This window comes from Eurypyga helias, unplaced genomic scaffold, assembly GCF_000690775.1.
Source record: "Eurypyga helias isolate BGI_N326 unplaced genomic scaffold, ASM69077v1 Scaffold35838, whole genome shotgun sequence".
Classification (NCBI taxonomy): Eukaryota; Metazoa; Chordata; class Aves; order Eurypygiformes; family Eurypygidae; genus Eurypyga; species Eurypyga helias.
In genome coordinates, this window is record NW_010265601.1 from 2,165 (window position 1) to 27,033 (window position 24,869).

Below are 24,869 nucleotides of genomic sequence, written 5' to 3' on the forward strand. Positions count from 1 at the left end.
TCCCTCGTGTTCATGTACTTTTACTTTAAGTCAGTAGGAGTTTGTTTATGAATAGAGGTAATATTTACAAAAAATAGGCACAGAAGCTTTGTAGTCCTGCATCCTTTTACTTCTGTGTAGGAAAAACTGTGGAAAATCTGCATATGCTCCACAGTGTTTATTCTGTTAATAGAATGTCAAAGAGCTTAGTTTTGTAACTATACCATAAATATCTTTTATGGCCCTGCTACACTTGTATTTAACTTCTGTCTTTTTCTAGATCACTATACTCACAATATAGTTAAATCTAATTAGTATCAGTAGTAAGCATTTAGTTAAGTGTGCTTGTATATTTAAAGCTTGGTTTTTTTTTTTTCCCTGGCCTCTTCTCTTTCTTTAATGGGGCACGATTGTAGAAATACATAAGGATGTCATGCTCAGAATTAGTTGGTGTTCTCAAGTTGTGTTTTTTGTTTCAGTTGGCGAGCTTTATCTTCTTGCCAAGACATCTGTGGAACAGAGCTCAAGCAAGATTTTTTTTTTTTTATTTGTATATATTGGGAGCTAATCATGGATACATCTTTAAAAAGTGTTCAGATCTTTTCCACAATTGATATCTTTATTTAGCATCTATTTAATTTTATTTCCGGGACTCTCCATCTGCATGTGTTCCTTCGCAGCTTGCCTTCCCCACCCCAGCAGTCAAATTCTAGTTGTGCATGTTGGGAATGGAGTTATTTGATGCTCACAGAGCACTGCCATAAGGAACAATCTATAAGCAGTTCAAGGTTTTGAACTTGGTCATGGTTAGCATTACTCTCTGCAGTTTTGAAACGTCATTTGGTGATTTGAGAGGCTCTTCCACCATGTGTTCGCTGTAAGCAGCGTTGATTTTTTTTTTCTTTGTATAAATAACAGAATTAATGTGATCTGAATATGACTTGTCTCTGTTCAAAGGTGGTAACAGATTAGCATTGCTTCTTTCTTTTGTTACCTACAGACAGGCCGCTTCAAATAGCAGGTAGCAGCACTTGGGGCACTGTAGAAGAATAATAACGAATAGCGTAGCTGCAGCATGATAAGGGTTTCTCTGACTCCCCTTGATAACTGAAGATTTTTGTTTAATGTTTGGTGAATGTCAGCTCGCCAATCTAGTGAAAGGAGTGAACATACAGAAGCACAGTGCGTAAAAAAATATCAGAAGCTATACTTGTTTGGGTCTGTTTTAATTCTTCCTGTTCTGATTGTTTTCTGACTTTGGTATTTGGGTGTATTAAGATGATGAGGAAAAAGTTTAAAATAAAAGTTTTATGAGAGCAGTCCTGTTTTTCCATATCATGGAACTATATACCTAGGTTCTCAGAAAGTGGAGTCTGTCCTTTCATAAGGTGACATCTATGTGAAGAGTCTGTGGAGGTTGTACTCCCAGCAATGGGTAGTTTGCTTCAAGCTAGAAAATCATTATACATCAATAATAATGAATAATAATTATTGTACATTAATATTATTAATAATAATTATACATTAAAAACTTCAAAGTTTTGAAAAATTCATCCTTTAAAATTAGTCCGGAAAGTCTGTAAGTGACCAAGCAGGCAGATCATACCCATACAGTGTGCTGGTATGTGCAGCAATAGTACTGACGAGGACTGTAGGGCTGAATGCCAGTTCCCACCATTCACTCAGATCTCTGTGTTTTGGCCTTTTTTCATTGCCTGCAAAGGTGGAACATGAAACTGACTGGAAGTTAAAATGAAATTTATTGCATTCAGGTATTCGAGTTTAGAGACAAAAATGAATGGTTGTGGAGTAACTTAGTTTAAATAAATCACTTTTGCAGACTCATGGGAATAAGGACTATGGAAGTCACCTTGGAACACAGGATATTTCCTTTTTATAAAAAGCTATACCTTTTTTTTGTTAATGCGCATTTCTTAGATACTTTGACTTAATTAACAGAATAGTTAATTTAAAAATAATACTCCTTTGAAAATTCTGTAATTATTACTTTGCAAAAAAAAAAGGCACGTTGAAATTTCATGTATCGCAATCCTGTTAATTACATCTTCTAAGCTTTTTTAAATAATGAAACTTCAGGTATGTATAACCTATGTAAAGAGAATGATCTGTTGAACAATGGACATGTTAAAAGGAAATAAGTGTTGCTAGATGAATTTATTTTGCACAAAAGATTTCTTTATGATAACAGAGTAATTTAATTTCTTCACAGATAATGAAACAGCTGTCTATACACTAATGCCAATGGTTATGGCTGACCAGCACAGGTGAGAGCTGCTTTAAATTTCTGTGTGAGTTCTTTGGGGTTTTTTTGCTTTGTTAAGGTCCAAACCCCAGCATATTTGCTAGAGTTGTAGCTGCTAGAGCATTCTGAGGAGTTCTGCTGCTGAATTGCTCAGATATCTTCTGTAGCTGAAGTTGGTCACCAACTGTGTGTTTCCCAGCATATTTTTTCCTGAGGAACCTGTTTTATTTTATGCTATAGACTGGAGCTGGGATTTGTTCTGTTGATTCATGTAGAGAAATTTTTCCTGGGATAAGAACAAAAGCGTTGTTTTATCTGGGTTGTAGCTCTGAGTGTTTATTTATTGATGAAATAGAAGCTCTTAGTCTCTAGACAGACATGGAATAAGAGTTGGACAATGAAATTGGTACTTCTGGGATTTCTCTGATGAGCAGCTATTTCTTACTCACATGTCCTCACAGTGGTTGGGACCTGGGGGCTGTGTAGTGCCAGCTAAGTGGTCCTGCCTTCTGCTGGGTTTTGTAGGCAAGTGGGTAGGAATCTTAATGAAACTGTAAACTTTAATCATGATAAACATTTGTTCTGCTACATAATATATTGTTGAGATTGAAATCACCAGTTTACTTGCAGTTTTGCTTATTTTGAAATATTTTATCTTGACAAATATTTTATCTTTACTAATTCATTAGGGCTCAGTGTCTAATTTAAATTTCTTATCCTATTGGCGTATTGTGTCCTTCTACTTCCATTATGAGGATTTCATGTACCTGTCGTCTTTCTGAACTTTGCTTGTGTTTGGAAAAGCTGCTGGATATCTGGTTAGGGTGTCTGTGTTGAGATAAGGAGGAAAATGGGAATTTATTGTTTTTCAAAGCAAAGCTATTAATATGCTTGTTTTCTGTATTTGTAAAGAAGTTATTTGACCACCTGGTCTAATTCTTATTAGTTTATATTTGAAACAGTTGCCTAGTGGCACGGTTCATTTTTTATGTACAAGTAAGAATCGAAAGAGTAAAAGTACTGTTAATATGCAAGTACTTGAAAGCTGTTGGATCTCTTGTTCAGAAATTAGTTGGAGGGGAAAAGAAATCGTCATCAAGTAAGAAATAGAGTACTTGTGTGCAAATTACAGTATATACTTTGCTTGGATATTGAGCTGTTTTTTAATTAAAATTCTATTTCTGTTTGAAGGTCTGTCTCAGAGCTGCTATCAAATTCAAAATTTGATGTGAATTATGCATTTGGACGTGTGAAGAGAAGTTTGCTTCATATTGCAGCAAAGTAAGACTTACTTGAGTCCAGTCCAGAAGTTAACAATGAAAGTATTACCACAAATCTAAGGCACCAATGTAAGCTGGAAAACTCTGTAGTAACAGTTAACATTTTGTTTTTACACTTCCTTTTTGTATTTTGTTCATTCTTTCAGCAATGTGCCTGCCTTATGGAGAGCACAGGTTTTATACTTAATAACAAATGGCTTTCCAAATTCTAGTGGAGGTGGTCTTGCTGGATACTTTTTTTCCTTTTTATTAAATCTCAGTTTGTGAAGAAATGTAGCCATTATGTGTATCCTGTGTAGCTGGGTTACTCTTGCCTTTGTAGATTAAGAGAAGCCTTGTCTGCAGGTGCTCCTTGTTTTTGAAGCACTCTAAAACAGTGGGAAGCACTTGGACGTTCACTGGGAAGCAGCTGGTCTGAAGTACTTCATGTGACTGTAACTGAAAAGGATGTAACTTGGCCACTCACTTCTAATAATTTTTTATATCTTGGATAAAGGGCTTAGGTGCAGATTTCAAATCTGTAACTTAGATTTATTATTTATGTAGCTCTTCAGTGGAGATAAATCTGTATTGCCAAAAACCAGCCAGATTAACATAACCTTAATAGAAATGAGCCAGATAGTGTTTTGAATTGGCCTTCAGGAAACTGAACTAATGAATTAATGCTCTGTATTTTGGTCCCATTTTAAATATCTTGCAAGTTCTTATATTTAAACTGTTAGGAAAAAAGGTAGAAGAAATAGTAGTAATATTCCAAGTAGATAGCACGTACTTGGGCACAATAAATACAGATGTTCCAGCCTTCTAAGCAAACTGTTTTAGAAATATGTTTCCCAAACGTTTAATCTCAGAATTACGTGCTGCTTATATAAAATTTACGTAAGAACGTATTTAAAGAAAAGAAAATGCAAGCAGTTTTTTAGCATACGTATTAGAAATATCTTAAAAAGCTGTATTAATTGATCGTAAAACCCAAGAAGTTGTGTTACACTTCTGGATTCTCTTTTATTTTGGCTAGTTGTTGTCATTAAGAGGTAATCAAGATGCTGCTTTTGCAATTTATTGTAGAACTAGTCTTCCAATTTCTTTCTGTTGTTGTGTGGTAGCTCTGTCATTGGGAAGACTAGCAACAACGGCTGCATTGGTCATGACCGATACAAAAAGTGTATATTTAGCTCCCAGTCAGCTCTTCCTCTTCAAGAGAGTTCAGGAATAAGATAAACATATAATGCAAAGTTTCTGTGTTCTTGGTGACATTGATTATTCTGAGGGGCTGTAATGTTATTATGAAAAGTAGAAGGGAATTGCATATTCAAAACAAATAGCAAAGAAATATTTGTATGAGTTTTAGAATTTTTCTGATATTTAAACTTCTAAATGTAACTTCCAGACACTGAACTGCACCATAAAAAAACATTGGATAAAGATACTGGAATTGTTATTCACAGGACTGAATTTTCCATTGAATAAAGATGAGGGAGGCAAGAGGAAATAGTAAGCAAAACATATGAAACCACTTACATTTTAAACAATTTGCAGTCTTGATTATTCACCGTTGAGTTTTAAAGTCAGTAAAATCACATGGAAGGCTAGCACCTATTCACCGGTACAAGTTATGATCAGTCAGTTCTCACTGTATTTAAGTGTCTTTACCTTTGTGTAAGTTGAGCTATGAGGGTGTGAAAATGGTTTTGTGTTAAGATTTTCTAGTGAATGTAATCTGTACATAGTACTGCTGTTTTCTTTATAGATTTTTTTTTTGTCAATATCCTTGTTACAGTTTTCCCCTTCCTTATTTTGTTCTTAGCTGTGGATCAGTTGAATGCCTTGTTCTATTATTAAAGAAAGGGGCAAATCCAAACTATCAGGACATTTCAGGATGCACCCCTCTGCATTTAGCCGCAAGGAATGGGTAAGAAAAAAAGTTTTTAAAACTATTAAGAAGGTTTTGTGCATAATGCACTTGAGCTAACATGTTCTGTAATGTTTTTGCATAGTTCAAAGGAAGTACTTTGATTCTAACTTTTGAAAATGGGGATGGCACCCTTACAGGGAACATGGAGGTTAAAATCCATTCTTTGAATGTTCAGCAAAGAACTTCTTATTTATATAAAGTTATGTCTGAAGTGCCAGTTTCAGTGTCAGTCATTTTAGTGTTTCCTGTTAAGCCGGAATTTAATGATTCTTACAACAGTGATTGAACAAGGGATACATTCACCTTCCAGTTAGCTAAGTAGGAAAAGATTTCAAGGAGAATACTATAGGATTTGAAAGGGTTCAGAGATTTCAGATTTTTCTCAGGTAGTGTATTCAAGGAAATTTTTTACTACAAGGAAAGGAATACAGAGTTTACATGCACCATATTAGGAGGGGTGGGATTGGGTGAGGGGGACCCAAGCAGTGAGTAAACACCTTTTTAAGATCTCCAAAGATCTTATTTCTTGAGTTGTAGTATGTGGAAACACAGCTGAAACATGGTAGTGTTGTCGTTTTCTTTTTAGAGCATGTATGTATTACAGTAACTGAATTGTGTCGCGGCTGGTATGTCAGGTGAGGAGGAGGTAGTGTTCAGTGGCTTTTAGTATGTGGGAGGAGTATTTGTAGGAGAAGGGAGAAAGAAGCAGCCAAGTGGTACATGTTGAAGTGCAGAAATACACACAGGAGACAACTATGCGGAGAGGAGGGATGAGAAAGGTGAGAGTGGAACCAGATAAAAAGGAAAAGTAAGAATAAACTCTTATGGCTAAAGCACTTAGAGCATGAGAGAGTGTTAAAAGACCAAGCAAAACATGAAGGAGGAAAAACACCTCTACTGTCATTAAGGCACTTATTGTACTTGCCAGAGATTTACAGAGAGTTACGAGTGTCTCATTAAATAATGATTTAGTGGTGTACTGTTAATGTGTTCACTAAAGTGTACAGATCATGATGAACTTCATGGATTTCCATTAGCTTCTATTCTTGAGGGTGTCGTTCATGCTGAGCTGAAGCTGTTAGAGTGGTGGTTATGTAGAATCATAGAATAGTTAGGGTTGGAAGTGACCCTTAAATGCTTCTAGTCCAACCTCCCTGCAGTGAGCAGGAACATCTTGAACTAGATCAGGTCGCTCAGAGCCCTGTCCAATCTGACCTTGAATGTTTCCAGGGACTGGGGGCATCTACCTCCTCCCTGGGCAACCTGTTCCAGTGTTTCACCATCATCCGCATTGTTTTTTTAAAAAAAAAAAAAAAAAAAAAAAAAAAAAAAAAGAAAAAAACCCTATGCTCTTTTAGTCTAAAACCAGTATTACCACTTGTCCTATCGTAACAGGCCCTGCTAAGAAGTCTGTACTCACCTTTCTTAAGCGTCCCCTTTAAGTACTGAAGGGCTGAAATAAGGTCTTCCCAGAGCCTTCTCTTCTCCAGGCTGAACAAGCCCAACTCTCTCAGCCTGTCCCTATAGGAAGAATGTACTCCAGCCCTCTGATTATTTTTGTGGCCCACCTCTAGACCTGCTCCCACAGGTCCATGTCTTTCCTGTGCTCTGAGAGCTCCACAGCTGGATGCGGCACTCCAGGTGGGGTCTCACAAGATCAGAGTAGAGGGGGAGAATCCCCTCCCTCGACCTGCTGGCCACACTTCTCCTGATACAGCCCAGGATACGGTTGGCTTTCTGGGCTGCCAGCGCACACTGCCGGCTCATGTCCAGCTTTTCGTGTACCAGTACCAAGTCTTTCTCCTCAGGGCTGCTCTCTATCCCTTCATCCCCCAGCCTGTGTTGATACCGGGGGTTGTCCCAGCCCAGGTGCAGGACCCTACACTTCGGCATTTTCCACAGAAACGTTCAGCTACACAGCTGTGTTTTTAGCCCTGTGGTGTTACATGCTACACTTGCACCCTATGAAGCTCTGGTGCTACTGATGATCACGTCTCTTTTTCATATGCTCAGAACCACACTCCTTATAATGCAGAACTACCTGCTATTGTTTCTACAATAATGAATTAGAGTGAGTGGAGCTCTAAGTGGATACTTGAGCTTCGTAAATGATTTTCCCTTGCTGAGTTTTAACGTATTCTTTTGTTTATAGCCAGAAGAAATGCATGAGCAAACTGCTGGAATACAGTGCAGATGTCAACATCTGTAATAATGAAGGCTTGACTGCAGTAAGTGCTATTAATTCTCATGATATTCTTAAAAAAAATGAAGAATTTGAAGATTCTTTGCTTAAGCTTCTGCCATTTTACATGTAAATAAACCAAACTGCTGTGTGTCTAGTGCTCCTCAGAATGAGAAGATGTGATCAAAGTACCTAAGTGTGATAATATTATTCAAAGCTTTTTGTGAAAGTGTTGGCAATAGTATGGTTGGCTTTAAAATCATATTTATAAACTACTTAAATCATTGCTAAAGGAAACGTATATCATAATTTTGTTCGTAGATTCATTGGTTGGCTGTCAATGGACGAACAGAATTGCTTCATGATCTTGTTCAGCACGTCAGTAATGTCGATGTTGAAGATGCAATGGGACAGACAGCCCTTCATGTAGCTTGTCAAAATGGGCACAAGACAGTAAGTTTCTATACTGTATTAACACATTGGATTTGTAAAGATTTGGATAATGCCTCAGTGGTGTTGAGTGTGCTTTTTTTGTAAACTTCAGGCTGGTCATGCAGATGGTAATGGTTGGAAGTACGAAGAACTCTATTGTATTGGTACTGGCTGCATACCCTTCTGTGGGAATAACTAATTTATTCCTGTGGAGATGATTGATCTTAGTGTTTATGGGAGTTTAACTGACTTACTGTATACTATTCACCTGTTCTGTAAAACTCTTACTGCCTTGACTACAGATTTCGATGTGACGTTAAACATCCAAAAATGTTCTTCCCTACTTTTTAGAACGTGTTTGACTGATAATTGTACTAACTACTATGTGCTTTTGAGATCTGAAATGATCTTAATTTACTGTGAGTACCAAATGAACACAGAGTTGGGTCACTTAGGTGTTAATATTAGAAGTAACCAAGTTCGCATAGACCATTTATCCATATGTGTGAATAATCTTTAGGCTCAGCTTTGTGTTAGGGCTGACTGTTGACTCTCAAGAACACAGATCTGGATGCTTTACTTGGGCTGCATTACAGCCATGTAGAGTAATGATCTTGAATTGTACAGATCGTCTCCAGGACCATTTAGTGTTTAAAAAAAAAAAAAAAAAATTCTCTTTCTACCCAAATCCTTTCTGTTGTCAGTCAGAGCTCGACTTTGGAAGACCAAATTCTGCAAATCTGTTATCTGTAGGCTGATCTACTTTGATTGGAATATAGCAAAAGTTGTTTGAGAGTCTGTGCAAAGTTTTGCTGTTTTAGAACTTGCTTACTTATTTCGTCTGTTTCCATGTGTGTTTAAAACTTCAGCTTGTAATAAGGCTGTTTATGGCTGTCACTAATGACGTTTACTTCTCTAAAAAGTGTCGTTTGCCTTTTCAAATGGCTTGTAGTTCCTGGGGACTTTGGGTTTAGCCAGAGTTCAATAAAAGCATTGTTATTAAAATGGAAAGCTCAAAGTAAGCTTTATGAGCTCTGACAGCCATGATTTTCCATCTAGTGTTTAGGAATTTTGGTTTTGAGATTCGTTACTGAAAATTAAATCCTTCAGTGTAATTAGACGTGTGACACTAAGTAGTTGCAAGCCAACAGATTTTTCTGTTACTCTCTAATGCTGGTATTGTCTCTTTTAGACGGTGCAGTGTTTGCTGGACAGCGGTGCAGATATAAACAGGCCAAATGTGTCAGGGGCAACTCCACTCTATTTTGCTTGCAGGTATGTATTCTTCACTTTTGCATATGGTGCTAAAAGTGAAAAGGATTTTTTTCTTCTGCAGTAACAATGATTAGGAAGCACAAAAATTATGAAACATGAAAGTTGATTGGTATTTAATACTGCCTCGTGTTCGAATGTGGTTTAGCGTTTCATCTAAATACTTAGCACTGCGGGCTTTTGTACTGCTTTCTAACAGACATGTTAAACACACAGCCGTGCATGTTCTAGCATGAGTCATAAATCAAGGAAAAATTGAGACCTACCAATTTAATTCTTTTGAGTAACGTTTTTCTCTTTTCTGTGGGGTTGTGGTTTAACCCCAGCTGGCAACTAAGCACCACACAGCTGCTCGCTCACCTTCCCCCTCTGCCCCCGGGTGGAACAGGGGAGAGGATCAGTGAGAAAACTCATGGGTTGAGACAGACTTTCATGCCATTTTTGATACCATCTAAATTAATTTTTTTCTTCTTTTGTGAGATGACCCCCTATGCTAAAAAGTAAGAGTAATTTAGCTAGTGATTGCCACACTCATCAGTTTGAAAAATGCAGCCTTTGATAAGGCAAGCTTGACTATTTTTTAATGTATATTATGGTATGTACATGATATGTGCGTATATGCCTTAATGTTGGAATGAAATTGTATTGTTGCTTTGATCATTTCTGTTTTTCTCAGTTTAGTTTCATTTCAAAACTAATCACATGATAAATTACCATTTGTTTTAATTGGAGCATTTCTGCTGTTGGAACATTTAATAATCCCTGTGTTTGGCTAAATAGTTTACCTATGATTAATTGTTAATATGAACAAAAAGAGAAATGGGCTGACCTGGTGGCTTGCCAGGAATTACGTTGTGGGAGCCCTGGTCTCTGGAGTTAGTGTATGATGACTCTTGGCCGTTGAGAAGAAAAGTGGAGAATAAATAGCTACTAGCTAATTGAATGTCTTGGTGCTTGATTTAGTGCCTGACACTGGCATCCACTTTAAAAGAAGTAAGAAACTTGCCTCAGCTTGGAGTTTTTCCATGAGAAAGGAATGGGTTGCAAGTACAGGGATGATGTTATTTTAGAAATGAACAATTGAAGCGGTGGAAAAATGAACAGTTGGAGCAGTGGGAAGGATAGGATGAACAGGGTGAGCAGTGGAAGTTAACATCTCGGAAGTGCTAGTTGGTGGTGATGCCACCAGGGAGGAAGGTTAGGTCCCTGATGACAGGGAGAGCGGGATGTGTTAGCAGTGGCTGGTGATGGCTGGGTGAAGGGTATCAGTGCTCAAAGTCCAACTCTGAAACCCCTGTTTTTTCAAGGTGGTGGGTTGTGCACTTTGTCTAGAGAATTACAGTGAAGAAGTGCTTCAGTAGGCTGTTAGTCTTAGCTCCTTTCTGAGATCTGGTAGCTGGCTCTTTGCACTGGGGCAAAGTCCGGTACATTAGATTAACCTGTTGGTTTCCTGGGCTGGAAAGACATGGATGAGGAGAATGCAGTTGGGAACTATTGAGAGACCAATGAAGCTACCTCTTGCCCCTCAGCTGTTAATTATCACTTTTCCTTTGCCCTTCCTGAACTGTTAAAGCAGACAGCCTTGGTGTGTTCCCGGGCAGCAGATACTAATGTTCATTTGAATAAGGGGCGCACTGCAAACTAGCTTGCCATCTAAAACTTGGTTAAAAAACTTGTATCCATAACCCTAGTTGTGATCTATTTTGTATCCTTCTTTCATTTCACCCTTTAGATATTTCTGTGTTAACGTCAGTATATGCACTAAATATCCATGAAAGCAATAGTCCACTAATCTTTCAGTGTGTTTTAATGAAGTCAACATGTAATCGCTGGTGCCTGGTTTCTCATTTTCTTCAGAAAAAAGGGTTTTGTAAAGTATACGCTCTAGGTATTGAGGGATATAAATAACTTGTACTAGGCTGAGATTAATTATTTCTGAATGATGGAGGTGAGTTTGGCTTGATAAACAGGCCGTACCTACTTCTATGCTGTGCTTCTGCGGCGGCCTTGAAAGGTAATAGAAGCATGTAAGTGGCATTATCTTCCATCCAGTGTTTCGGCTTGGTTTCATACTATAATTTTCTCCTAGCTTATGTTGGTTTTGTTAGATGCAATAAAGCCAGTTTTATCACTCATAGGGGAGCATAAGTACTGAATTAACACTGTTTCTTCTCTTCCTGTGAATAGCCATGGTCAGAGAGACACTGCACAAATTCTTTTGATGAGAGGAGCCAAATATTTACCAGACAAAAATGGTACTACTCCACTGGATCTCTGTGTACAGGTATTGAGTTAACAACACTCTCTTTCTGTGAACTTTCTACATGAACTGCTACCTCATCACCTGATGATCATCAGTGTTATCTTTTTAGTTTTAAGGCCTATGAAAGATGGCAGTCCTTTGGCAAAACAGAAAAGCAAAAATACTTTTTTTGCAATTAAATTGCAAATAATGTTTTGACAGGTTCCCAATTTGTACCCTTTGCAAAGGTGGTTAAAGCTGTAAATGAGAGCCCATTAAAGACTTTGCAAGATTGGAGTTCATGAGAAACAAAGAGTGAAGGACCCCATTTCACTGGAAAGTTTGGGAATCCTTGATCGTAGTGGTAATAGGTAATAGCACCCTGTTTAGGTGCTTAACTCTTAATAAATAGAGGTAAAGGCATACAGAAAGGAGTGGTTTGTTTTTTTTTTTTTAATCTTAACTAATATTTTTTTTTCTTGGAAGAGGTTTTACTAAGAAAGACAAACAAAACTTACATGGTGCCATGGTGCTGACTCTTGCTTTACAGAGGTATTCCACATGCTACATCTGGGTGACGAACAAGGAAAAAAAGTCTCAAGCATTTCCAACCGCTGAGCAAAATGCAGTCTGTCTTGCTTGATACCAAATATTGTTTGTATTTCTTGCTAGGGTGATTTGTGAACACTTCCATGTTTTTCTGTAGGATCAATTTAAGGTCAGTGTGTAAATAACACGTGAATGAATGGAAGCTTTTGAACCTTTGCTACTAATCAGCAGGCTAGAAAACTATGAACTGAAGACTGGAAAAAAAATTCACTGCACTTAGTGGACATAGCTTGACAGGATAAAGTTGAACTGTACAAATTTTTTGCTGTACTAACAGATTATTTTAATCTTAATTTATTTAATTTCTGAAGTTTCCTCATGTGCCTAAGACCTGCAGTTGATGTACCTGTGTGTATGTAGTAGACTGTACCCATGGCATATTTTTGGAATGTTTAACTCTGGAAAAATTTATTTCATAGACTATCTCTGCAAAGTCTTGGTCCAGTTAGGTTACTTAGAGCATTTCTTTTTGTATATTAGAAATCCTAATGAGTCCTTAGGTCCAGCCTCTGAGAAGTGCCAGGTCCCTGTGCTGTCTCATTACTGACTCAGCTGTGAAGCTCAGAGTTAGATTTTTCTCTTTATTATGGCAGAATGACTTACCATTACCATAAAACCACATGAAGTCTATGCAATATTGAGGCTTCCTGTAGCCACAAACCTGTAAGAAAGTGTACCGGTGTGTACTTATGGGTACTACGCTTAGTTTTTATGATAAGTATTTTGAATGTCTACTTCAGTCTCCACTTTTCTGATCTCTAGGGCAACACTTTATACATCAAAATTCTGTCTTTAGGTGTGAGTAGTGACACCTGGTGTTTGCTGTTTTGTAGTGATGATCATAATGTGTTCAAGATCTAGTTTACAAGGTTATGATACTAAGTAAAAAAGAGAACAAAACATTTTATTTCCCTTTAGATCAAGGGTTTTATTCTTTGCTTACAGGTTTGATTTTCAGAGTAGATAAATGTTTTTAGAAGATTCGAAATTACAGATTCCTATAGTTCTTATCAACATCATATTACCTTGATTTTGAAGAGCTGATTTTAATTAATTCTTGCAGATACTGGGTGGTTTGAATTTTAATACTTAAATTCTTAACAACAGGGACAATGAATCTGTTAAATGAATGTGTTACTTTTGAAGCAGGTTATCAACTGTTATGCAAAGAGAAGAAGCCTCTGAAGCATTTAATACATTACATGGTCATCTTGCCAATACAGAATTTGATGTGCATTCAGGTGTTAGGTGCCTGCTTAAAAATACAACTGTATGAAATGAGTTGATACAAATAAACCACAAATTCAAGTTCTGTTCTTTCAAAACCTGTTCTCAACAGGTGGTGAAGTTAGTCTGAGCTATTGATGTAAGGCACAAGTGGAATCATACTTGTGTATTCATTTTAAAGTTAAGTAAGCCTTTAATGAGTTTATCCTATTTCTTCCTTTAACAAGTCAAATTTGTGCCTTAGGAACCTTTAGGAAAATAGTTGTTCTGAAAGATTAGATTCTGGATGTAATTAGGTAGATGTGTCATCCATCATCAGTGGGAAGAGGAGCTAAATACTGCACTGTTTTTAATCTCCAGTAAATTGTTCGGGGAAGTGTTTTTCAAATGTAACTTTGGCTTTCGAAATAGGAAAGTGTTTCAAAAAAAGAAGAAAGGGAGTGGGTATCTGTGAGCTGATATACTGAAGGAATTTGATTCCATTGTCTCCTGAACATTTTGTATCTAACCTTGATATGTTATTGAATTTCAAGTTATTTTAGGATTGGGTTTCTCCATTCAGCATTAATAAAATATATTTCTAATGCTCAGTAGCTTTCAATGCCTATAATAGTGTAAGACCCAATTCTAATGTTTCTTTCAATTAAAATGTTTTTTGAACTATTGCTTTTTAGGGTGGATATGGAGAGACTTGTGAAGTCTTAATACAATATCATCCTCGACTTTTCCAGACAATAATTCAAATGACACAGAATGAAGATCTACGTGAAAACATGGTAATATAGTAGTATGTGGTTGATAGTTACTGATCTGTCTGTGTTGTGGAGATCTCATAGCTTAATAAGAGTGTCCTGAATGGGTGATGCTACCAGCAATTGGCTGTCAGTGCCATGGTAGTTGACCACTAGTACTTTCTTTCCCCTGTGGAAAACACACAGTCTTCACATAGTTTTAAGCACAAGAATTTGGGATTGTGTGTAAGATTCTATTTTAATTTAGTGTTTTAACTTTGCATATTTGGCAAGGGATCTAGACAGTGTAAGAATTGAAAGAGCAGACTTGTGCATGCTTCAATACAAAGGTACTGATAGTGCATTCTATATATGTAATTACTTTGTGTGATGGGGCCTGTTTTCCTTCATTTCGTGCTTATCTGCCGATATCCATTCTAGGATGTGTCTCGAGGCTTGGATCATCTAGAATGAACTTGAACATTCAGAATAGAAGTGCTTGCCTGTATGAAGTTGCCTTGTACAATTAGAGTGTAAAAGGTTGCAGCTGCAATTTCATTTGGTTATTATTGCTGTAGATGAAACTATTCTTCTTTTTCAGTGGTTCTTCTATACCTTGTTTCTTTTATTATTGTGGGATAGTGCAATCTAAAGCAAATAAAAATCAAGGAAAAGAATTTTTTTCTTGATTGTGTAGAGGAAGGAAGCATGGAGTGCTGCTTTTCTTTTTTTTTTTTTCCCCCCTCCTTCCAAATCTAGCTAGCGGCGGGTTTTTAATATCATGTTTGCTTGAAAATAACTGCAAGCCATCTTAGACTGTAAATTAAAAAAAAGAATAGATTTAGTTAAGGTATTGGCTGACCCTTCACTGAACTTGGTTTGCTAGATTTTTGAAGTTTTTATTGTTCTCTGTAATCCCATTGCTTCCTCTGCAAGACTGAGGATTTATAAGTCTGTGTAGAAACAGCGTTTACATTTCTCAGATAGGGTCGAGTCTTACAAAGTACAATGACAGAGGTGAGAATTCTCCAAGTGTGTATTAGAAATATGGGGAGAGGGTGTGGAAGTTTTCAAATAAAGGAGAAAGTTAAAGGATTAAACCCATGTAATAACAAAGACCACCTACGGAAAGGTTAATGGCAAAGCATACTGTTGTGTGTTGTAGAAGTGAAGACAATAAACAAGGCAAATGAATGTTTCCTCTGCCTGAGCAATGGTGGAGGTGTGTGCAGAACTGAGGTCTGAACGAGAGTGTGTGCAGAATATATTAGCTAATACATGCTGTAGTTTGCTTCCATCTCAGCAATGAAGCATGTTTTTAAGTATGCTTTTCTGTGGCCAAGTCTGAGGTGTTCTGCCCGAGGTCTTGGATAATGACCAGTTCATATTGTCTGGAAGTGATGACATGAAGAGACTGGATGTATGTTAGAAGTCAGGACTCACATTTTAAATGTTCTTGACAAACTGAAGAAAATACTGGCCTACTGCAGGGAGAAAGATTCTGCCTTAGACATTGTAGCAGGAGATTCAGCTGAACCCTGGGGGAAAACTGTCACGTGGTCCAGGACACTGGAGTATTAGAAGAGATCACGTAGTGAAGCTGCAGGGCTTCCGGAGAAGACATCTAGAAACCAGGCAGGCAAATTGGGCAGGCCAGTTTGGATCACAGATGCAAGTGGTCCTGCCTTGTGACCGTGTTGGATTAGGTCACCTTTGTGAGATTCCTTTTCATTCCACCTTTCTACAGTTCTGTGAGAAGAATTACTGATCTTTCGGACAGTGGGAGAGAAGGGAGTAAATGAGGATGCAATAGGAATGCACAAAGAGCAGTGCCACTGAAGAGTTAATTTATCTGCCAAAAAAAATGTCTAGGCTAGAAAAAAGTGTAGAACAAAGGAGCTGAGGACAGGGCAGTGTGTGGGTGTTTGCAACATCTAGTGTTCGTGAGCCAAGTGATGGTATTAGCAAAAAAAAGAAAAGGGCAACCTTGAGAAGCAGGCAACTATAACAATTATTGATCAGCAGGGTATGACGTGTTACCCAATGAAGGACATTCAGTGTGTTGAGCAAAAAGTGAAGGTGGTGAGAGCAAACTCTGGGATCCAGGGTTTGTTTACGCTGTGTCATAAACTGAGTGAACTGGGGAGACAGGTAAATAATGAATTATGAAACTCAATATGCTTTTAGCTTTCAGAAGTTGAAAGTGTATCCCACTCATTTTTCAGATGAAAAGAAGTTGTTCTTATGAATTAATAATACATGGTTAAGCATTCACCTTTCATAGCATTCTGTAATAATACATATCCTGTAGTACATACATTGATACTAGAATGTATGTATTTTCAGTAATCTTTGTAAATTATAATGAAACTTTAACTGAGGTTAGCTTAGACGTTGGACAATACAGACCTGCATTAATATTGCTAGATATTTATTAATGCTTGGGTGATAATATTCTAAATTAAATGTTGATCTGATGCTTCACGACACTATGCAATTTCTTTTTTTTTTTTTTTTAATTTATCAGTTGCGGCAAGTTCTGGAACACTTGTCTCAGCAGAGTGAAAGCCAGTATCTTAAAATCCTGACAAGTCTTGCTGAAGTTGCTACAACAAATGGTCACAAACTGCTTAGGTAAGTGTGAGAAGATGGCAAGTAGGTTGATAAGTTCCCTGATAGTGCTCCTTAATAGTTTTAATAATCTGACTGATGCTGGGCACATGCTGGAGTAGATGGATCTCAGATCTGGTTCTGTATGACAGCGCCTGTTTAGATCACTATTCATGAGGACTTGAGCAGGGAAAGTTGGTGTCCTTGTATAGCTGCTGACGCCCAGAAGCTTCCGTTGCAGAGAAGTGTATTTTTTTCTTGGTAAGTTTGGCTCTGTCAGCTCTAGGAAGGGAAGCTTTTTAGCCAACTATCAATCATTCTTTTTTTTCCCCCTCTCTCCTTTATTCTTCTCTTCCAAATCTTTGCTTTCAGCATGCTTTTTTTGTATGTTTGAGGAAAATTTTGTTACTTCAGACACTTGGCTCATGTTTGCTGGCTCTGATTTCCTTCCTTGGCTACTAATACGAGACTGAAAATCTAATCTGCAAGTGTGCTGTCTCCGCAGCACAACGAGCGGTTACTTGGGGAAACACACAAAATAGGCAAACCTGTTTTCCTAATATGCTTTCCTGGTGTTAGTGGCATTTGTTTGAGGGAATTTGTGCAAAATGCCTCATCTGTACTCTGTTGGAACACCACTAACGTTTTATGGTTTTCAATACCTAGCAGAATTTGTTCTGCCCTGTATGCTTTACTAGAAGCTAAGAAAATATTTTCTGAAAGTGGTCAAGAGCCTGAAAGCATGAGTGGAAGTTCCTTACTGACATTTTTGGCTCCCTTTTTGGAAAAAAGAGGTTTGAGTGTTCCATAATCAGAGAGGCCCATCAGCACAGGTTGTGGAGGAACAAGACTTTGAATGCTTCTTTTCAACTGGGGCTGGGGCACGAGGAGCCCATGAGTTAGATGGATACTAAATAATATAGTCTTAGTTCTAAGTGCTGCTGCTTTTTTTTTTTTTTTTTCCCCCTTCCCCATTTTTCATGTTAAATTTGTGTGGATCTTGAAGTCAGCAGGTCAGAACTCCTAGACAATGCTAGGAAATTCATGACTCCATTCATCACAATCTTGTTCTGATGAGCGTACGCCTCGATGAATGAGCATAAAAGACTCAAATCCCTCAAATGTTTGGGGTTAAAGTGCACAGACATATTCATGTCATTTTGCTGCTGCAAAGATAACTTTCTGAAGAACTTTAGCTGTTGTTGGGCTTCACTCTGTAATCAGCTTAACTTGTAACACATTTCTTTTGTCTCTAGACTTCATTAGAGCCCATAGATCTCCCGCGAATAAGCTGTAATAAAGTGTAAAACGATTGTGCAGGGAAGGGTTTCAAACTTGCTTTGAAATATGGTCAGAAGTCATGGGAGCTGGATTAGATCATGGGAGGCAGTATTTATTTCTATTTCAGCCTCTTCAGAGATAAATTATACTGATTGTGTGTTTAGATTTGATCTATTACTGTTAGTGCTCCTCTGAGCAATGTTCCCTCGGGGTGGCTGCAGAAACAGTATCTATGCCTCTGAATCTGAACTGCTGTCTACTCCTGTAGTGCTGCACATGGCTTGACTAGCGGAGGTTGAAGACAAGTTGGAAGCTTTGCGTTGTGTTGGATGGGCAGGCATTTCCAGAGATGCCTGTACTTAGGGTGGCCTATGGACTCTTCCTGGCCCACTTCTCTCTGGTGCTTTGGAATATGTCACAAGGGAAATGGAATTATTTTCTTCTTCATTTACAAGAAACAGTTCCATAAAAACTGTGTCTGTTCCCTCCCATTCTGTTCCTTGTCAGAGGCTTTAATCTCTACTTCAAAAAAGCATTTCTCACTTGCTTTATTATTAATGTAATGAGGATGAAGGTAGTACTGGGCGAATACAGACCTTTGAACCTGGATCTCTTTCTGCTCTCTCTTCCTTCAAAAGAAGTAGTAAAATGCACTCTGTACACTACAACCTCCAATAACCATAATCTTCCATAGCTGAACTAGTGTCATTGCTATTAGATTCCGGGCTGCTACCGCACAACCCATTGCTGTTGGGTTTGTTGGTTGCTTAGTTCAAAAGTGTCTTAAACTGGGTTTTGTAATGCTTGTAGCAGGTAGCCAGGGGTGCCACCAACCTGCCTGAGGACTTCTGCCTTGAACATCAGCAAGGAGACTGTTCAGTTAGCGTTGCCTCCGTTATGTATTTCCTCTTTCCAAGAAGTTATTGTAATATGACACAATTTGTTCTTGCTGGTGCAGATTGGGCCTAGCTGAATGTTTACAAATATGCTAATAAAAGGTTCAGTAAACTGTTAAAAGCACTTCAAAGTTTTCCTGTTTATGTAAGCTCTTCTTGGAGACCAGGTAATTTAAACTGAAATTTTGCCAGGAAAATATTGCTGCTGAGGGATGATAAACCTCAGTTGAAATGTGTTTTGGTGTTTGGGTTGTTTTTTATTTTTGCTAATACTTAAGTTAACTTCTTGAGTTACTTACTTGTATTCACTGATTCTTTTGTTACACCAGCAAAGGTTTTTCTAAATGCTCATTTGCAGCTGGGGCTTCTGGTAATATAATTATGTCCTGCCAGTCAGGATTTTTATTAACTGGTTGAAAACTTAACATTCCTACTCTTGGACTGTTTACTCTTTGTATTTCTTTCTTAATCTAGATTTACTGAAAACTTTGTGTGGTTGAAGTCTGAATTGCAACAAGATAGTTGTACTTTGTGTGTCAGTTTGGTAGAGTTCTTAGTGTGTGGCTTTTTGAAATTAACACCTCACTGACAGTCATTAAGGACAGAATTGATTATGTACTCTTTTGTATAATATTTATGAGTAGAGTTCAATAGAAAATGTTTCAGTTTCTTGCAGTTTTTGATAAGTGTTCAAGACAGAAGAATTCTTACTGCTTGGGATTTAAGGAAAGAAAACTGCAATGAATTTGATGGAGAATGTTCTGCTTGTGCATGAACTCATACGTTGGTACAGAGTTCAGTGTTGGCCAGTTCAGTTAAGAAGGCATAAAACTCTTACTTATCCAATAAATATATTAAAAATCATACTGGTGCTTTTATGTAGTATCTTCTAGATCATGTTTCTCTTGAGTTTAAATACTGCCATCTTTACCATCCTGATCCCTTGTTTAATTCAAGTAATTGATGGGCATTTAGGATAGTAGCTAGGTGAGGATGGGATGTGGCAGCATATCTGATTAGTCAGTACACCTTACCATTGGATGCTATATTTTCTAGATTGAAAAACATTTCCAGCTGGATATCCCTGTTTGTTCTATACATGGAGATCCTTTCTTCATAAACAGATCCTTACTGTAGTAAATTGAATTTCTTACCAGTAGTTCATAAGAAGCATACGTATAGGTGAGAATGCGTGAAGTATTCTGAAAGGTCTGGAATTTGCTGTTCTTATTTCACTATAGTTAAAATTTTGAGTATGTGTTAGTAAAATCATAGTGTTATATTTGGGGTTTGGGGCTGATGTGGGAAAGAAAAGTTAAAATTCATTAGGGTTTCAAGCTTAGGGTTTTTTTCAGCATGTGTGTCAGATCCTTCCATTAGCTTGCTTACTTCTTAATATACTAAATTGTTTCATCTAGGAAAAGAAACTTAAATATTCCATTTTTTCCCCCAGCTTGTCAAGTAATTATGAAGCTCAAATGAAGAGTCTCTTAAGGATCGTGAGGATATTTTGCCATGTCTTTCGCATTGGCCCATCCTCTCCCAGTAATGGAAATGACATGGGCTACAATGGAAATAAAACTCCAAGAAGTCAGGTGTTCAAGGTCAGAAAAGTATATGATGTTGTTAGGAAGATAGACGTTAAAGAGATGAATTTCACAAAGCATGCATTCATTAATCAGACATCTCATGAACAGGAAGTAAGTTTGGTTGATGTCCCTATCCCTTCTTAAGTTAAGCCTACCTCTTTCCTTCTCCTTAATGATTTTTCGCACCTCCTCTCACTGGATTCATTTCACCCCTGATGCACATGTCATCTTATGATTTCTATTTATTTCTTGTTTAATGTCTTGTTTATTAGATGTTGAAGGCTTAGTTATCCAGTTGATTTTGGTAAACTTTGGTTTTTATTTCTGTTATTTTATTTAAGAGTCTAGTAATCTCATAATGTGGTAATATTAATATGAAACATTGTATTAATGTAATTTCAAAATGGTATTTGGGGAGTCTTTGGGAATTCTGATCATTCAGTTTTATCCAACTTCACAAGGTAAATAGAAATAATTGAGTTCTTGATCTGTTTGTTGTTTTCACTGTGATCATGAAGTTTTTTCCCTATTGAATTTTATTACATGCTTTTGAATCATAGCAGCTTCCTACCACCCCTGCAAGGTTATTGATTTATAGGCGTTTTCAAACACTTGCTTTAGGTCTTGCCATTTACACGTTTAATTCCTGAAGGGTGAGGTTTTTCATACTTGTTAGTTGAGGAATCCACCTGTAGAAAATCATAGCTTGCTTTTCTGTAAAGCCATTCCAGTTTTCTGCGTGCCACTCAATCTGCATTGGATACGTAACCGACATCCTATTCAGAGCATCTAAATAATGACAACTGAAGGATGGGTAGTCCTTTTCTCACATTTCCCTCCATCCTCTTTCATGGCAGAGTTTATATCACCAATCATGTAGATGCCAATGATTACATGAGAATTTTCTTTTAACTGTCACATTTCTGTCAGGGTGTTCTGAAAATGATATTTTGAAATTACTGCATTTATTTGATGATATGATGTGTTCATCAGGTTACTTCTGATGACGTTTAAGACAAAGCTGTATTGATAAGGTCGTGAAAGATGATACTCTAATTCCAGCTATAGTTAGTTAAGTTTTGTTTATATTTCTTCTCTTGGAATGAAAGGAAAGCATTAGACTATTTAAAAAAACAAGCACAAATGTTGGTTTTTCTGACAGCAAAATTGTTTTAATAACATTGATTTATATAATGAAAATGAAACTAGTGCTTGAGGATGAAAAATGCTGTGTGCAGGTTATAATGCGTTTTACAGTACGCAATGTAATAATTGTCCTTCAGAGTTGTTCACTAAAATATGTTGAGCTAGATTGGAACATTGTGAATTTCCATTTTAATAAACAAAGCCCTACCCAAAACACAAGAATCACTGTATTAAAGACAGCATTTTCTAATAGTTTTAATGAAAATTGGTTTAAATATACCAGATTAAATAGCAAGCAGATGTTAAATGCGTTTAATACAGGAACTGTCTGCAGTGGGATATTCTGTTACCTTTAAGGTTTTAGGAGTAGCTGACCTCATCTCCTTGCATTTTGTGTTTGCTCATGGCCCAAAAATGGAAAAAAAAAAAAATTGTTTCATGCTTTTCAACTCTGGATCATTTCACAACTCACTGTGAAACAAACAAGAACATTCAATTGCAATTTGCAAAGGAAATTGTATTTCAGCAGAAACTTATCTGTGAGCCTAAACTTCTTTGTATGCCGAAAAAATGGTTTCTGAATATAGCATGGAATGAAGTCTTTTGCAGTAGAATTATATTACACAACTGGCTCAATTGTCTGAGAAAATATCAGTAATTCTTAGTTGTGTAAAAGCAACTTTTTTTTTTTTAACGAGCAAAATATATACTACTGTTTTATTAGCTAACAGAACAAACATTTCAGGTCAATTTAACAATTATTATTGCTATTATTTTGATTTAGTTATTTTAGAAATACTAAAACTGAGGCAGCCCTTCAGTAGGGCCACTGTCTGATCTTTTTAAGTAATATTTTTAAAGTTGATTTAAATTTCAAACTCAAAAATACAAAACTGCAGATGGGAACTTATTCTCATTTGGGAATGGGGCACACTGGCCTGGCAATGCTAAATTAATTTTCAGTTTTGATTGGATTAGCCTTTTCTTCCCTGAATTTACTGTAACTGGGTAGTGGGAGATGAGACATAATGCTGAGTCAAGTTAGATGACTTCCTGTTCTCTCTTATTCCTACCTTCCCTTTTTGTTACTCTTTTTTGGTTTTGTTTTTTGTTCTTTCCTTGAAAATGGAGTTCTGATGTTCTGGACTTCTGGAGTTCTTGTTCTGGAGTTCTGGACTTCTGTCTTTTGGGTGAAGGGGGGAAAAAATAATGATCATTACAATGGTGTGGAGGCTACTTGAAGGCATGGGATGTGGGACATGCAGGTGATGGAACAGAACTCCTTTTCTATGTTTTGTTTTATTTGAATTTTCTTGAATATAGGCTGTGTAACTGTTTAGTATTAAGGAAACCAGAGAGGCTGCTGCTCCAAAAGGGGAGTTAACTCTGCATTAGAAGAGTCAACAATTGCATTTAAAGCTTTTTACATTTGAGATCCATATTGAAAATTTTAGGAGAAAGTAGCTTTAAGTTGAAATTTGCTGCTGACTTTAAAATTTGGTTGTGGGGATAAATGCTGTAGATAATTTGAATTTTGATACAGGTTTTATGGGGAAAACCAGGTCTCTCAGACTGCTGGGTCATGTCCCATGTAAGGTCTTGATTACTTTCTGGAGCACATTGAAGGATACGGGTCATCACCCACTTTTATGAATGCTGTTTCTTTGAGCGAGTGAAGGCTCCAGACACTGTCTTTCTTTACTATATAGGAAGCTAATCTGTTGATCAATACTGTCTCCTTTCAAGAATGGACCTAGAAACTTTTATCTGGGGATGATTGAGGGTAGCAGTGGCAAGAGTTCTGTCGCTGCTCATGTGGGATAGGTGGAGGAACATTATCAGGCCTGATTGTATGGTATAAGGGATTGCATCCTTTCCTTCTGAATACCTTCCTGTAATGTCCAAATAGATCTGCACCTGATGACCTTTAAAGATGTACTTTGTAACTTTTTTTAAGAAGCTGGTACAAAACCATATTTTATCCAGCATAAGAAATGAATCAGAACTCTTTTCCTGACTCTTTTTCTTGATGCTGTGTTAAGGTTTTCTGTATTAGTATACTGACTGAACATATTTTGAAGACTTGTCACTGTAATCTAGTTTGGAAGGGATTGAAAATATGAGTGTGTCTTGACCTGAGGCTACCAGAGAGTGTTACTGCTTGACAAGGACAAGAAAGTCACAGGCCCATCTTTGCTTTACTGAAGTTCCCTGTATATATTTCATTACAGATCTAGTCAATTCAGGCTTATCCAAATGCTTTAAAGTGGAAACACTAGCTGATGCAGACACACTCTTTTACTGATCTTGCCAGAAACAAGTAATTGAATTTTGACACTCGATCTTGAAACAAGCTATTGCTAACTCAAGTGAGATCCTACCAGTGAGAAACTTTATGAATAGTAATTTTGACCAGGTTTACATTATTTTTTCATGTATCGCTCTTCTAATTGCTGTTCAGTATGATCACATAGTAGGGAAACGCTGCAAAATCTCCCTGCTTGGTTGATCAAAGTTGGGAAGCCTGTAACATTTGTCCCTTATTTAGGATACTATTCTTTTCTAGAACTGATTTCTTTGCTGTGGCACAGTCACTTCATGGATTAGTGATCTCCTGCTCCCTGTGTCTTAAAAGACTAATTATTATCTGTCACCTGGCAGAAGATGTTGTTCCAGTGTCACAGTTGGAGCATGTGTTTGATTTCTAGTCTCCTGCTTTCTAGATGGGTAAAAAGGAAAGGGTTGCTTAGCTAAATCCTGGCATTTGAGGGATGAGGTGTGCAGCCGTAAAAGCTTGGTACTTGATCACACTCAGATGTGTAATTCCAAAGAAACTTTCCTGTGAGATGTGAAAACTGAAGATTGTGTGGAGGTTTGTGTTTAATATGCAGATCACAGTAGGAATCGACTGAAGAACGCTGACTTGTAGTTTTGAAAAAATGTTGCTTATGGTTTGATTCAGTGTGTCCATATTACACTTGGAAAGGTGTGATCATGCACGCCTACATGAAGTGCTGACAGCCATGGATATGGAGGTGGTGGGCAATATTCAGAGGAGTGCTTTGTAACCTGAAATTAGACTAGGAAAAAAAAAAGAAAGTGAAAAGCTGAAGTCGCTGTGGCTGACTGCACTTCTGAATGAGTGTTTGATCAGAATCTGAAAAACCAGCTTTGGAAAAACAAATCAGTTGCAAGAGTTCTGAAAACCATACTAA

General features: G+C 37.3%; 1 protein-coding gene across 1 annotated transcript in view; it reads left to right on the plus strand.

Annotated features, from left to right (window-relative positions):
• Positions 1–2,214: 2,214 nt before the first annotated feature.
• The window catches only part of HACE1 (HECT domain and ankyrin repeat containing E3 ubiquitin protein ligase 1), a gene marked incomplete at its 3' end in the record, with an annotated part of 28,260 nt that continues 5,605 nt past the window's right edge, over positions 2,215–24,869 (plus strand). Inside the window, exons 1-10 of the mRNA XM_010156802.1 lie at positions 2,215–2,264; positions 3,434–3,523; positions 5,330–5,434; positions 7,590–7,665; positions 7,941–8,072; positions 9,244–9,326; positions 11,511–11,607; positions 14,076–14,177; positions 16,660–16,766; positions 20,373–20,619. Of these exons, the coding sequence (XP_010155104.1) occupies positions 2,236–2,264; positions 3,434–3,523; positions 5,330–5,434; positions 7,590–7,665; positions 7,941–8,072; positions 9,244–9,326; positions 11,511–11,607; positions 14,076–14,177; positions 16,660–16,766; positions 20,373–20,619 (1,068 nt within the window). The remainder of the gene's footprint in view (positions 2,265–3,433; positions 3,524–5,329; positions 5,435–7,589; positions 7,666–7,940; positions 8,073–9,243; positions 9,327–11,510; positions 11,608–14,075; positions 14,178–16,659; positions 16,767–20,372; positions 20,620–24,869) is intronic.